Source organism: Mustelus asterias, chromosome 22, assembly GCF_964213995.1.
Source record: "Mustelus asterias chromosome 22, sMusAst1.hap1.1, whole genome shotgun sequence".
NCBI classification, from domain to species: domain Eukaryota; kingdom Metazoa; phylum Chordata; class Chondrichthyes; order Carcharhiniformes; family Triakidae; genus Mustelus; species Mustelus asterias.
In genome coordinates, this window is record NC_135822.1 from 3355897 (window position 1) to 3370981 (window position 15085).

The 15085-nt window shown below is 40.2% G+C and overlaps 1 protein-coding gene across 1 annotated transcript in view; it reads left to right on the forward strand.

The window, feature by feature from the left end:
* LOC144509811 (guanine nucleotide-binding protein G(I)/G(S)/G(T) subunit beta-1) overlaps positions 1-14587 on the forward strand; it is an 80602-nt gene extending 66015 nt beyond the window's left edge. The window contains exons 5-11 of the mRNA XM_078238635.1: positions 143-206; positions 4136-4298; positions 6172-6238; positions 7059-7260; positions 10089-10305; positions 10653-10766; positions 12598-14587. Coding sequence (XP_078094761.1) covers positions 143-206; positions 4136-4298; positions 6172-6238; positions 7059-7260; positions 10089-10305; positions 10653-10759 — 820 coding nt within the window. The 3' untranslated portion in view covers positions 10760-10766; positions 12598-14587. The remainder of the gene's footprint in view (positions 1-142; positions 207-4135; positions 4299-6171; positions 6239-7058; positions 7261-10088; positions 10306-10652; positions 10767-12597) is intronic.
* The last annotated feature ends 498 nt before the right edge of the window (positions 14588-15085 follow it).

Below are 15085 nucleotides of genomic sequence, written 5' to 3' on the forward strand. Positions count from 1 at the left end.
AGTTCTGTAAACTCTTGACTTGTAAACTTATTTATAGGGTATACAAAATACTTGAATTTATTTTAGAATTTACAGGTCAGTATTGAACTCCAGATAAAATTCTGAAAGTGGTATCAGCTGTTTTGTGTTTTTCTCCCTCTAGACTGCTAGTCAGTGCCTCCCAGGATGGGAAATTGATCATCTGGGATAGCTACACCACAAACAAGGTGAGTACAGTCTGAATTTTGGAATTGAATTTGACTCAAAGTTTCCATGGCTACACTTAACATGGTCGAGCACTCAAAATTTCCCCACGGCACCTAATTGTGTTTAACTGCAGCACTTGACCTTATGGATCACAATTATGCAACTTTAAAATTTGTAATATTACCTCCAGCAGCTCAATGGGTATTAGCATCACCTGCTGTATAGATAAGCCGTGCATGGAAGATCCTAATTTAACCCAATCTGGAAACACTATGGGCCTAGTGTAAAGGAGGAACAAATTGGGAAATCTGCAGATGATACAAAAATTGACCGTGTAGTTGATAGTGAAGAGGATAAATGCTGTCTCCAGAATTATATTAATGGTTTAGTTGAGTGGGCAGAAAAGTGGCAAATGGAATTCAGTGCAGAGAAATGAGGTAGTGCATTTGGGGTGGGGCAGCAAATCAAGGGAATGCTCAGTAGTATATTGAGAGCTAGAAGAAGTGAGAGACTTTGACGTGCATGTCCACATGTCTCTGAAGGTGACAGGGCAAGTGGATAAGGTGGTGAAGAAAATATATTAAATGCATTCCTTTATTGGATGAAGTATTGAATGCAAAAGCAGGGATTTAATGCTGGAACTGTGTAATATGCTGTTTGGGCCAATGAGGATCGATTGAATAGGCTGGGTTGTTTTCCTCAACAGAAGGCTGAGGGGTGACCTAATCCAAGTGTACAAAATTGAGCAGCTTAGATAGGTGTAGATAGGAAAGACCTGTTTCCCCTAGCCAAGTAACATCAGGCATAGGTTTAAGGTGATTGGCAGAAGGATTAGAAGAGACATGGGGGAAACGTGTTTTCACCCAGAGGGTGTCTCCCTGTGGTTGAGACAGAAACGCTCAACTCATTGAAAAGGTACCTGGATCTGCAGCTGAAGTGTTGTAATCTGCAAGGCTACGAACCAGATGCTTAAAATTGGGATTGAAATGCGATGCTGGTTTCTATTTTTCTTTTTCGTGGCTGGAGCAGAACCGATGGCCTGAATGGCCATTTTCTGTCATAATCGTTCCATGGTTATAACAAGTCTATCATTTTATCTTAAAACCATTGGACTTTACATTCAAAAATAATTAGTTAAAGTGCAGCAAAAATATGACTCTGCTAAATGTTATTAAAGAACACTAAAAACGTGAACACTTGCAGATCGGGACTCGAATGTCCTGATATTCACCATGAGTACGTATTTTTGCGAGTTATACAGTAATATCAACGCCCTCATGTCAAGAAGCTTCTGCTGCTGCTTCCCCAGTTTTCCTTTGCTTCGGGTGCCAAACCTGCCCCTGCCCTTGACCTAAGCCCGTGTTTCTCTATCACCCCTCGTATGACCTCCAAATTCATCTCCTGTTCCCACTGCCACCATGTTGCTGAATATCCAACTTCCCTTCCAAGCCTCTGAGTTATAAATACTGCCTAGGTGATGTCTCCCTTCCTTTCAAAGCTACCATCACCACCACCTCCCTTTCAAAACAAATGATTCCATTCATCTTTGTAAACTTGCCCTATCTCAAACTTTTCTCTCCAAAGTTAAGTATGAACCACTCTGAAAGAGCCACATGAACGGGAAAGGTTAACTGTGTTTCTCTCCCCACAGATGCTACCAGACCTGCTGAGTTTATCCAGTATTCTGTTTTTATTTTAGACTTCCAGCATCTGCAGTGTCCTGCTTTTATTATTTGTTAAATATGCTGTCACTTCCCAAATTACTATCTCTATCTTTCTTGCAACTCTCCTGAACCTTTCAAACTCTGTCACAAAACCTTAATCGAGGTCACAAATGACATTTTTGTGACCTTTTTATAGTGCATGTTTCCACTTCGTGTGCAGATGTTGACAGGGTTGCTGCACCTTCCCTTTCCAATACTGGTTCATGTCCAGCTCAGAGGGTCTGTCCTCTTATTATTCTCTTCCTTATCCAGTTGTTGTCACAAAATTGCCAGCAGTGCTGCTTTTTCCCTTCATCATGCTGTTGTTTCGAGTGCCCAAAGTATGTTTTCTTGGTCCCCTTCTCTCACATTCAGGGAACATTAGGAAAACTATGCGCCCTGCTTCAAACTCCCTATCCATGTCAGTGACGATGCCATTCTTCACCCGTCTGATGGCTAGCAGCTTTGGCATCCTATTCAATATTAAGCTGTGCTGGTGATCCCATAACCTAGTTGCCGCAGTGCATCTCGTACATGGTACACTGCTGTTACTGTGCATTGATGGTGGGGGGACTTGATGTTTAAGTTGGAGGGGGTGACAATCAAAGGATGCTTCGTTTTTGATGCTGTTGAGCTTATTGGGTATTGTTGAAGTTGCACTTAACCAGGCGAGTATTCCATTGTAGTGATTAAGTTTTTGTATCACAAGTAGGCTTGCATTAACACTGCAATGAAGTTGTTGTGAAAATCCCTTAGTCGCCACACTCCGGCACCCGTTCGGGTACACTGAGGGAGAATTTAGTGTGGCCAGTGCACCTAACCAGCATGTCTTTGGCTTTGGGGAGTCAGAAGGTGTTACTTTGCACAGAATTCCCAACCTCATCTGTCCTAGAAACATGGAAACATAGAATCTAGAAGCAGGAGTAGTCCATTTGACCCTTCGAGCCTATTCCACCATTCATTTGATCATGCCCCTCCCTCCATTATCCCTTGACACCTTTAGCCCGAAGAACTATATCTAATTTCTTGAACACACAACCTTTTGGCCTCAACTACTTTGTGGTAGTGAATTCCATAGATTCACCACTGTCTGGGTGAAGACATGTCTCCACACCTCAATCCAAAAAGGTTTACCCCTAGTTCTGGACTCCCCCACCATCGGGAACATTCTTTCTGAATCTACCCTGTCTAATCCTGTTAGAATTTTATAAGTTTCTATGAGATCCCCTCTCACTCTTCTAAACTCCAGTGAATATAATCCTAACCGACTTAGTCTCATTTGACAGACTTGCCATCCCAGGAATCAGCCTAGTAAACCTTTGCTGCAATCCCGCTGTAGCAAGGACATTCTTCCTCAGATAAGAACACCAAAACTGCATACAATACCCAAGGTGTGGCCTCACCAACGCCCTGTACAATTGCAGCAAGACATCCCTATTCCTATTCATTATGCAAAGTGATGCTGCCCCAACAATATTATTTAACCACAAATTTGTACGTGCTAGTTTGCTCCATTGTTTCATTTTCCTCATTTCATTGAATTTTGAGGCGCTGTTATGCAGTGTCACTATCTACTAGGAATTAGATTGTGACGGACCAGTTGATGTCTTCAGAAACAGCTTTTTGATGTCCTCTACACTGGCTTCAGGGGAATACTGGATTGTTGTCATTCATCCAACATGTGAGGCCTGAGTGTAAATATGATATAGTCAATTCTATGGTGTTAATATGGGAAGTTTCAGAATATTTTATTCAAATGGAGAAATTAATATATTGCCAGAAGGAATATTAATTGTGTAGATCAATATTAAGGATTAATGATATAGAAAAATCCAGATGGTGATGGGAATGCTAGTTGAATTTTATTTTTAAACTTGAGATCTTTGTGTCCTGGCGAGGCAGTGTATTGAATGTATTCCACTTGAACCTATTACCGCACCTGTCAGAGTTGCACAAATTCTGGTGTTCAGCCAAGTATCAGTGCGGATGGATTTGATTCTCGAGTTACGTTCTTTGTTTGTGGTTGCTGTTTGCAAGAATATTATGAAACCAAGCCAAACAACAATGTAAATTAGCAAAATTAATTGTAAAGCAACAAAGGAAATTCATAATCTTCTGCTCTTGTCACTTGGTAATAAGGTGAATTTTTAAAATCTATTTGATGTGACCGTATTCTCAATGTGCATTATAAATAAGGTATCATGTCAATTTGTGCTATTATCGTGTTCTTTGTGTCTGAATAATAGGTTCATGCCATTCCTCTGAGGTCTTCCTGGGTCATGACTTGTGCATATGCCCCTTCTGGTAACTATGTTGCTTGTGGTGGCTTGGATAACATCTGTTCCATTTATAACCTGAAGACCCGTGAAGGAAATGTCCGTGTGAGTCGTGAGCTGGCTGGCCATACAGGTAAGGAGTCCCAGCCGGCTCTTATTGGAGTTAAGGCTGTTTTCATATAAAGACACAGATGCTTGTGTTAATCTTAATGGACATTTTGACCCGATGTATGGCTGTGCCTTGTCCCAATAAAGAGGGATAGGTTTAACAGGGAATTGGATGAAAAATGGAGCTGATGTGGAAATTCAACCGTGACATTATTGCATAGCAGTGCAGGCTGGTGGATTGTCTAGCCTACTCCTGTTTCTTAGCTCTTAGGAATCTATTGCAACTACAGATTATTTGGGGGAGGTACCTAAAAACCTGGGTACAGTTCAGCACACTTTAACTTTCTCCAAAGGCAGAATTCCTTTAAATGCTATTGCAAATTTTACCCCTGGAGCTAAAAGAAACAGTTGAAGTTAATGAGACTCGATTGTAGATAATCGTGCATGGTGATTTCAGTGATTCTTTCCTGATGTTCTGGATATTGGTGTCATTCCCCTCTGGCTGGTGGGTAGCTCTACATTATGTCATAATTAATTGGGCATGGTGGATTTCACCCATTAAAACTCCCAGCTATATTGAGTAAGGGCATATCATTTTCTGATCCTGGTTTCAGCCACATCTCTCAATTTCACTGTCACTGGTCACCGTGAGAGACGTGGCCTGGATGTTCCTGTGTCTTGGCATGGAGGACAGAGGTCAAACCAAATCCTTGCACTTGATGGCAATAACAATGTTACCTGCATAAGAAATAGCAATAAATATTGCGTAGAGGAATTAAAGGAATACCTACTGTCTTAATGAGAACATTGACTGGGATACAGCTTCTTCAAAATAGCAGAGGCATGTTTATACTGAGTGCATTGCAGTTCCAGGCTGAAGTGCTTCACTGAGGGTTGAGTCTTCTAAGATGTTAACAGATCCTCGATGTTTGATGGACATCGTGGTACTCAGATGGCTGATCCATGATAAATTGATGTGCCAAATGTTTGCTCCAACTTTGGCTCCCCCTTTGTAGAGTTAAGATGAGGAACATTTTTCTCCTTTGCTGCAATGAGTACCTGAGCCATGTAGGAAAGTCCAAGGTTTAACCCTTGATTTCTACCAAGTTAGCTGATCTCAGCCCGATGTTCATGTGGATATTATAATTTTCCTCAGTTCCTTGAGGTAAAAGTGGCCAATCAGCTGTGGGTGCTGCAGGAAATATGTGGACATGAGTGAAAGCAGGAATGAACTTGACAGTGTAGACTAGCTTGCCAGTTGTCTACTCCGTCCCATAATCACCATCACCCGCAGCCACACAGCAACACAAATTCAGCACCCACTCCGCTCATTGGCGTTGCAGTGTTGCTGATGTGTGCCTGTCGAATGCTCAGTGCCTGCTTGCTCACCTCGTGCCATTTCACTCCCTGTCCCACTTGTCGCTTGGGTTGCCAGCTCACTGCCTCCCTCCCAGCACTTGACTACTTTGTTTGCCACTCTCCTCACTGCTTGTAGATAGTGAGGTAGCAGAGCAGCAAATGAGAGGAAGGCAGTGAGGAGTTGAGAGTGGGTGAGCAAGGCAGCAAACAGATCAAAATTGCAACCCCAGGATTTGTAACTGGTATTTTGGGGTTCCATTTTTCTGTGAAAATCGAAGTTCTTACCCATGGTGAAAATAACACTTTATTGATGTTTAAATATCTACATTGCTCGGTATTATGGATGGTCCAATTCTTCAATGGAGGGACCTACCTATCTGTGGTGTCAGTGACGTTGCAGGCACTGCAACTGCATGTCCTGTGAATGCTATTTTTAACTTGACTATAGGAGGAGGGTGACTAAAAATAAGTACAGATTTTGGCACTTTTTATACATTTGCAGTTTTAATGATTTCAGCTTTAACTGTTCTTGATTACAGGTTATCTGTCCTGTTGTCGCTTCCTGGATGATAATCAAATTGTAACCAGTTCAGGAGACACCACTTGGTGAGTGTTGAAATCATACCATTAGACTGTTTTAAAAAAATATGCTTTGAAGTGAACTGTGAGGTGAGCAGCTTATGTTCATGTAGTATTCAGGGTACTGAGTACAAGTTGGGCGCAATGTTGAAAATGCCATCTTTTCAATGCTATGTGCATTTAGTCTACTTTGAAATATCCAAGGATTGTATCCTTGAAGTGCAGTAATGAGTCACCGGGACTAAATTACTGGGAAAAGATCTGGCGGGGTGGAGATTCTGAGGTGCAGAAGGCAAAATGCTTTTTCTGAGCCTTGTATGGTCACAAGGAATTGGACAGATGTAAAATAAGGTCACAGTTACAAATTAAACCAAGTATATTGGGTAAAATTACATGGAAGATGTCACTGCCAGACCGATACCAGCCTTAGTTTGAATATTAAATGTTGCTTCGTGATGTATTAGAAATGAGTTATATCTTTCTTGCTTGACTCATCAATTTGGTGGGGAGATTGAAATACTTTGTCAGGCATGAGTGTGGAACGAAATGATGATAGCGTAAATAGGTTGGCCTTGTCTTGTTGCAGTTTTATATAAACATCTGATTATTTTGTATAAGCAAATGGCAGGGGGTGGGGTCATCAGGAGGATACATTTGACCCCTTTATACTTGTTGATTCCTGTTTAAATTGATTGCCTTCTCTGTTCAATTGTCCCTAGCACAGCACTTGGGTTAAAGTTGTATGCAGATTTTAAACACAGATGTTGGAATTGCTCAGATGAAATGTTGGCAGTTGAGATTGTTAAAATGCTAATTTGAAGCATTCTTTCACGTTTTCTCTCATCAGTGCTCTTTGGGACATTGAAACTGGGCAGCAAACAACTACATTCACTGGTCATACTGGTGATGTCATGAGCCTTTCTCTTGGCACTGATACAAGGCTTTTCGTCTCTGGTGCTTGTGATGCCTCGGGGAAACTTTGGGACATTCGAGATGGCATGTGCCGACAGACTTTCACTGGACATGAATCTGACATTAATGCCATCTGTGTAAGTTTAGTTTTATCTTTTGTGGGTTTGTGTGTGACAGGAGTGATGCCATTCTAATTATTCGTCAGGTAGAACCAATTAAAATATAGTTTAAGCCTTCCCTTGGCCTAGTAAAATATTTATGTGACCATTATTTACATTCTATTTAGTTCAAGTCTATATTATCAAAGTAAATTTTAAAAAAAATGTTTGAGAATTTCTTTGGTGTGTAAAATAACAGTGCTGTCCAGAATCTCATATCAAATAATGTATGATCAAAAGAAGTTCCTCAACACAGAAAAGATAAAATACATTTTCTATTTATGGGATTTGAGCATCGTTGACAAGGCCAGCGTTTATTTTCTACCCCTAATTGCCCTATGGAAAGTGGTAGTGAGCTGCTGCCTTGAACTGCAGCAGTTCATGTGGTGTAGGTACACCCACAGTGCTGTTAGGGAAAGCATTCCAGGATTTTTACTCATCGCTGTTTTCGCACATTACTGATCCCTTTATGCCAACAGTTTATTAATCGAAAATATTTTGCAAAGTAAATGAAAAGTTGCACCCAGTAAGGATTTTGGGACAGTGACATTTAGGGAACCATGGGATGGTGTGTAGCTTGGAGGGCAACTTGCAGGTGGTGGTGTTCCCATATGTTAGCTGCCCTGGTCCTTCTGGGTGGAAGAAGTCACAGGTTTGGAAGGTGCTGTTGAAGGAGGTTTGATGAGTTACTGCAGTGCATCTTGTAGATGGTGCACACCACTGCCACTGTGTATCAGTAGCGGGAGGGAGTGAATATTTTAGGAGATGGGGATGAGGTACCAGTCAAGCTTTATCCTGGATTATGTGAAACTTGATCTCTGTTGAAGCTACGCTCTGATAGAAACTTACAAGATAATGAACGGCTTAGATAGGATGGACGTAGGGAAGTTGTTTCCATTAACAGGGGAGACTAGGACGCGGGGGCACAGCCTTAGAATAAAAGGGAGTCACTTTAGAACAGAGATGAGGAGAAATTTCTTCAGCCAGAGAGTGGTGGGTCTGTGGAATTCATTGCCACAGAGGGCTGTGGAGGCCGAGACGTTGAGCGTCTTCAAGACAGAAATTGATAAATTCTTGATTTCTCGAGGAATTAAGGGCTATGGGGAGAGAGCGGGTAAATGGAGTTGAAATCAACCATGATTGAATGGTGGAGTGGACTCGATGGGCCGAATGGCCTTACTTCCGCTCCTATGTCTTATGGTCTTATGGTCTAAAGTAGGGCGTATACCATCACGCTCCTGACTTATGCCTATTTGAATGTTTAACTTTTTGTAAGAGAATATGAATTGTATCAAACTATTTTTCCGTTTCAGACAAAGTTGGAGCAGCTCTTTGTTCAAACTTACTTCTACTTCTGTTTTGCATTCAAAGTTTAAAAATTGAATGGTTACCCAGAAAGGCTCATTGAAGTCACTTAAAATAGCTTGATGATTTTATTTCTGCAAAAGCAGGAACATGGGAGCAGAAGTAGGCCATTTGGCCCCTCGAGCCTGCTATTCTACTAGATCCGGGCCAATCTTCTACCTTAACGTCTCTTTCCCGCACTATCCCCATATCCTGTGACATATTTTAATATCTAAAAATCTGTCAATTTCTGTCTTGAATATACATGTTGACTGAGCCTTGACTACCTTCTGAGGTAGAGAATTTCAAAGGTTCACCACCCTACGAGTGAAGAAATTTCTCTTCAACTCATCCTAAATAGCCTGCCTCTTCTAGACTGTCCTCTGTATCCAGCTTTGTGCATATTGAGCTGCTTGGCCACTATCGTCATTCAGCAGTTTTGGGTCAGCTGCCACTTAAAGCCCACAATGCTCACCCCATTGACATCGTGAGAGCACTTCAGGAAAGCAGGAGCCAACAAATACAAAATGGGAGTATCTATTGCAGTGAGAGAGAATATTTTGAATAGATAACATTTCTCCCTAACCCTGTCCTTTTTTTTGCCTGGAAGAACAGAAATCTTCTCCAATTAAATATTGGAAATCTGAATCTATTGTCGTTGGACCTGACCACCAGTTCTATCCCTGGCAACTATCTGAGGTTTGACCCAGCCTGCTCCCAAGCTCAATTACATACTTGACCCTGAGATCAGCAGTCAACCACAGATCCATGGCACTGCTCAGACTGTTTATTTCCACCTCTAACATCACCCATCTCTGACCCTGCTACAGCTTATTTGCTGAAAACCTCATCCACACTTTTGTTAAATTTGATGTGACTATTCTAACGGACTCGTGCTGACCTGCCACATTCTGCTCTCAAACTAATGGTCATCCATAGCCCCACTGACTGTGCTCTAACTCCTACCAAATGCTGTTCACCTGTCACCACTGTGGCCATTAAATTGCCCTGTTTCCCAGTTAAACAATGCTTCTATTTTTAAAATTCTCACCATGGCTACGCCACTGCATCTTTGATCTCTTCCAGCCTTAAAACTCAAATATCGATGCTGCTCTTGAGCATCCTTGATTTTCATCGCACTCCATCTTTGGCTGTGCTGTCAGCTGGGCCCTAACCTCCGGAATTCCTCCCTAAACCTCGACAGCACTCTCGCTCACTTCCCTTCTTTAAGATGCTCCTGAAAATCCAACTCTTTGACCAAGCTTTTGGTTATCTGCCCTAATATCTCCTGATGTGGCTCTGTGCCATATTTTTCTTACTTATGCCTCAAAAGCACCGTAATATTTTATTGTGGTCAAGGTGCTGTATAAATAAAAGTCATTTTAAATGCATGTGTGTATGTACACGTTTTAAAGGCCTGTGTGTGCGGATGTACACGTTTAATGTGCTCTGTTGTCTTTCAGTTCTTCCCTAATGGCAATGCGTTTGCAACTGGTTCAGATGATGCCACCTGCAGGCTGTTTGATGTGCGTGCTGATCAGGAGTTGATGGTGTATTCCCACGATAACATCATTTGTGGCATTACATCTGTAGCATTCTCCAAGAGTGGTCGTCTTCTGCTAGCTGGCTATGATGACTTCAACTGTAATGTCTGGGATACTCTGAAAGCTGATCGTGCTGGTACTTCACACATTTTCACCTTTAATTATGCCTTTTCTTTGTGGATTTTGAACCTATTTCCTGTGCAAAGTAGATTTCAGATAAGTAAAATTGTCTTGCTCTTTGACTGCTAGTATCATTGCTACTACCAGTAGTAAAATGGTTGCTGCCATTACAAAAATGATAAATACATTTAGCAAAGATATCTTTTGCAGATAAAGCACCAATAATACATCAGCAGAAGTCGAATGCTGGACTGCCTAGTGTTTAATCAAATTAGCCCTAAATCCTAACTAATGGGGAAGAATCATTAGTTTTGTAGTATTGCTCACATACCTACTAAAAGATTTTTCCCTTTATTATTTCAGGTGTACTGGCTGGCCATGATAATCGTGTAAGCTGCCTGGGTGTTACTGATGATGGCATGGCAGTTGCAACAGGATCATGGGATAGTTTTCTGAAGATCTGGAACTAAATATTAGGTTTGTTGATCAGTTTCCGTCTGCAGCTAAGTAAGGTCCCACGTTGTATTTAAACTTGTTTCTTACGATAGGCTCATTTCAAACGTGGGGTGAAGAATCAATTTGATTGTGAAAGCAAGTTGCAGAAAATGCGATTAGTATATTTACAGATCACAGCAAACTGGAAATGAAATATTGACAGTTTCGTTTCTAATAATAATTGTCCTCTGACCCTGCCTAGAATTTGCAGTCGTGAGTGTGAACACATTCTGCACAATTTCTCTATCACTTTATGAAGAGAATTCAGCGAGTGAATAGTGGTGAGATTCATTGGTGATAATGTGGAGATTGTTAGAATCTCTTCCAGTTGAGTACAATTTTAATAAAAACACAGACAAAATAATGGTTCGCTCTCAGACTTTTCTGAATAATGAAGTTTGCTTTATTCATTCTTTGTGAAGGGAAACATTTGCTGCCCAAATCTCAATGCACAAACATGAAAGAAAATCTGTTTCCAACAGTGTAACTTTACAGATTTCTGCACAAACAATTGTGAGGGAAAAGGAAATATCAATGTGAAAAATCTTGCTGGAGCTTCTGGAGTGAAAGCTCATGCTATTTTTAAAAAGATTCGTATAGTGGTCGTGTTGGGCTGAATCGAATACATCATCCCTTATATATTCTGGTTCTGATTTTATAAAGTGAATCAATGAAGTGCATGAAAAATGGCTCTTCATTTATTAAAGGCCATGTTATCAGTTTTTACTTGGTTACCATATCTTGCTTGCATTATTGGTGTATAGTACCACAAGCACTGCATCCTCCTTCATTCCGCAGTATAACCTATTTGGGGTCATTGGGGAATCACCTTTTGGTATCCAAGGTTCTAGAAAATTGTAGGATGCGACCCACAATGATTCTCTGCCCTGATCATAATTTTGCTCTTCCAGTTCCTTTGTCTAACAATTGCCCTTCAAATATGAATGGTTCCTTAAATCAAGGCTATGCTGTTGGTGTGATTTGCAGAGTTACTGTACTAACTTCAAGCTGCTATCCATCACTTATCAGTATTAAATTTGCGTTTAGGCAGGGTAGATCACAGAAACTCTGGCGACAGTGGCGTAGTGGTATTGTTGCTGGACTAGTAATCCAGAGACCCAGGGTAATGCTCTGGGAACCCGGGTACAAATCCCACCACAGTAGATGGTGAAATTTGAATCCAATAAAAAAAACCTGGAATTAAAAATCTGGTGATGACCATGAAACCATTGTCGATTGTCGTAAAAAAAAAGTTTCATTTGTTATTTTGTGCTGTCCTGCAATTGAAAATTGGGCATAATTTCCAGATACTTGGACAGTATTAAGCTATCTTTAATTCAGCTCCTGTAGATTAAGAAGTAATTTTCCCAGAACCTTGCAAACTACAATGTAGAGTGACCCTGTCATTTGATGATTTTTTTTAAAAAAAGGGATCCTATTTCCTGAATGTTGTAAGAATACAAGAATAAAATTGCTCATATTTGCAAGAATTAACTAATGGATTAAATGGCCTTATTTGTATTTGGAATATTTTGGGAATATTCCATGTATAGGAATATGATGTAAGCCAGTGTTTATCTTGAAGAAACACCATGGATTAGGAACCTTGATTTTAAAGCAGGTGATCAAATCATAACATTCTGACCAATGTGTTGTAGAGTTGTTGGTTTATCAACATCAAAAGCTAGGACATACCATGTTGTTAAATTGTTAATGGAGACGAGTTCAGTCAGGAAGTTCTCATTTCCAATTTCTGCCTAAAACAAGGAGAGAAAGCACAATACTCAACAAATTAAATGTCCTTGCTTTCCAGATTGCAGACGGACTCCATGGTGACTGGAAGACCATTCCACATTCAATGACATTGCATATCCGATCCACTGATACTGACTTGGACACCCCCAACTTCAAAGGGCAAAATGTACTTTTAACCTTTGCTATAATGAAGAGCACAATGTTAGGCATCTTTAAATGGAAGATTCTGTGGTATAAAAATGAGATTGCGCATTCCTTTTGGGACCATTATTTTGTTTCTGTCTTGAGAAAACACTATCATCCCACAAAATGTAACTATAAAATAAACTTGGTAATCATGAATAAACAGCTAATTTCTCAGTAGTTTAAAATTTTAGATCCATGAAGGTTTGCTGTCAGTTAAGGGTTGAAGGCTCTGTTTTAACACACATCTCAATTTTAAGTTGTGTTTTTAGCTAAGGAATTTGCTGGTATGAAATTTTTCCGCTAAACAAGGGAGTCCTAGACCAGCATCGTCCTGGTTTGTCAATGACTGTAAATTAGTCCCAGAGCTATCTTCTCTTTTGGTCTTGTCCTGTGTCACGGACCTTTTGTTGCACAAATATTGCATTTAAAATGTGTTGGAACTAAACTAACCAAGCACACAGTCCTGGTAATGAATGCTTGTTTTTTTAAAATAATGTAATATTTTCCCCCTTCACCTTGTGGGTAACGTAGAAAAATTAAAACTCCCCGATGGATTTTAAACTGGTGGGTTTCTCAGTAAAGTTGTTCTGGGCACATTCTGCCCATACTTGCTGAAGATTCCTGCTTGTAGCAGCCGCAGATGTCCTGTGCTTGGATTTGGTCAATGTGTGTATCAAATGATGTAAGTCAATGTTGAAAATAATGATCTTGAGGTTTCTAAGTTAATTTTTTTGGGAGTTTTTTTTTTGTTTTCCCTTTTGCCATGGGAGGGTTTACTCTTATAGAAGCATGCTGTAGAATTGCAAAAAGTGCTTATGGAATTAAGTCAGTAGATGTTCTTTTAAGATACACCTGTTAAATTGTAACCATTGCAGCTGTAATCATGGCTACTCTTGTGCATAATCAATGAAGAATAAAAAAAAAGCTATGCACTTTCTGGAGTAGCGCTCTCACAACAAACTTGGCCTGTTCAAATTATCTTCACCTTGGATGATTCTTAAGGAAACAAACCATCCTGTTTATACATTAAAAATTCAATTCTTTATGTAGAAAGCTTAATGTTAGAATCATTTTCTAGAACAGGTTTCTGGCTTTCTGATTTTGCTGAGTTGAACAGCAGAGTTTTTTGCACCATACTGTAAACAGAAGTGCTCTTTACTAGCATTAGTGGCTTTCTCATTCTGTTCCTGCAAACCTGTACAGATGTGCTGTAATTGTGCGTAGGCCTGGACTGGCAACCTTTCCATTAATTCTGTAGGTCTTTCCTCACTCCTTTCCTTTTGCCTTTTGTATTTAATTTTGAAGTCGGTGTACTACAAGAAAGCTGGATGCAAGATAGATAACTATATTAAAATGTACTGTTATTTAAGATGTAATAAAGCAGTTTGACATGAGGTATGTCTCGACTGGTTACTTTTATGATATGTTTGCATAGACTTGCAGAAGCAAGATTGTCCATTGTTAATTGAGAAATTTCAAAAGCTCCTGACACAATCAGAAGAAATTTAGTCATATCTATTTCCCATTCCTGGCCTATTTTCAGTTGTTAGATGGGACCAAGGCAACACTCCGCACATAGCTTCAGCACTGCATGGGAGGGCATGCTGCAGCCAACTAGAATAGGGTAATGGAAGGTAGCATAGCCAGAATGCACCAGACATTGATTTAGCAAGCACAGCATACACAATAACACCACTCCCCAAAGCCTGTCCCCAGTGTTGCCTTCCGACCCTTTTGCAAGGCTTTTACTTGCTACTGCACAATATCATGTACACTGTACTTTGTTTGTTGCATGCTATGAATGTATTGTATGATTTCTAGCCAAAGAAAAATTGGACTAATAAAACGAATACTAACCTTAAGCTGTCAGTGTCAGAAATTCTACCATCATTTTTTCTCTCATGCAATGGATTGTAATTGTTTTGTGTGTCATTAAGTTTATTTGCTCCCTTCCACTCTTGAAAAATGGGGATTCCTGCTGAAATGTGGACTTAAGACATGGTTGCCTAAATCATAGTCAGACTCAATCTTGTCTGCATAAGGGAGTCTCCTGGAGGTCAAATCTGAAACTGACCCATCTGCATCTGTTTTCCCATTCCATGTGTTTATCCAAGCAACTTCAGAAATTAATTGAACATAAATACTAAGCCACTTGTAACGTTTTTAATGTTCTGTCAAACACACATTTCATTTCCATTAATGTGAGCTTAATATTTTCACTCTGGTGAGACATTCATTTGTCCAAGTTGAAGAAGTGGTTGATTTGAATACATTTTTCTACTGAAAATTTGAGCCGCCATCCAGAATTTAAGATCTAGTTCAGAAATATCTCAAAGTTGTCACTCCACCTCTTGTGCAGA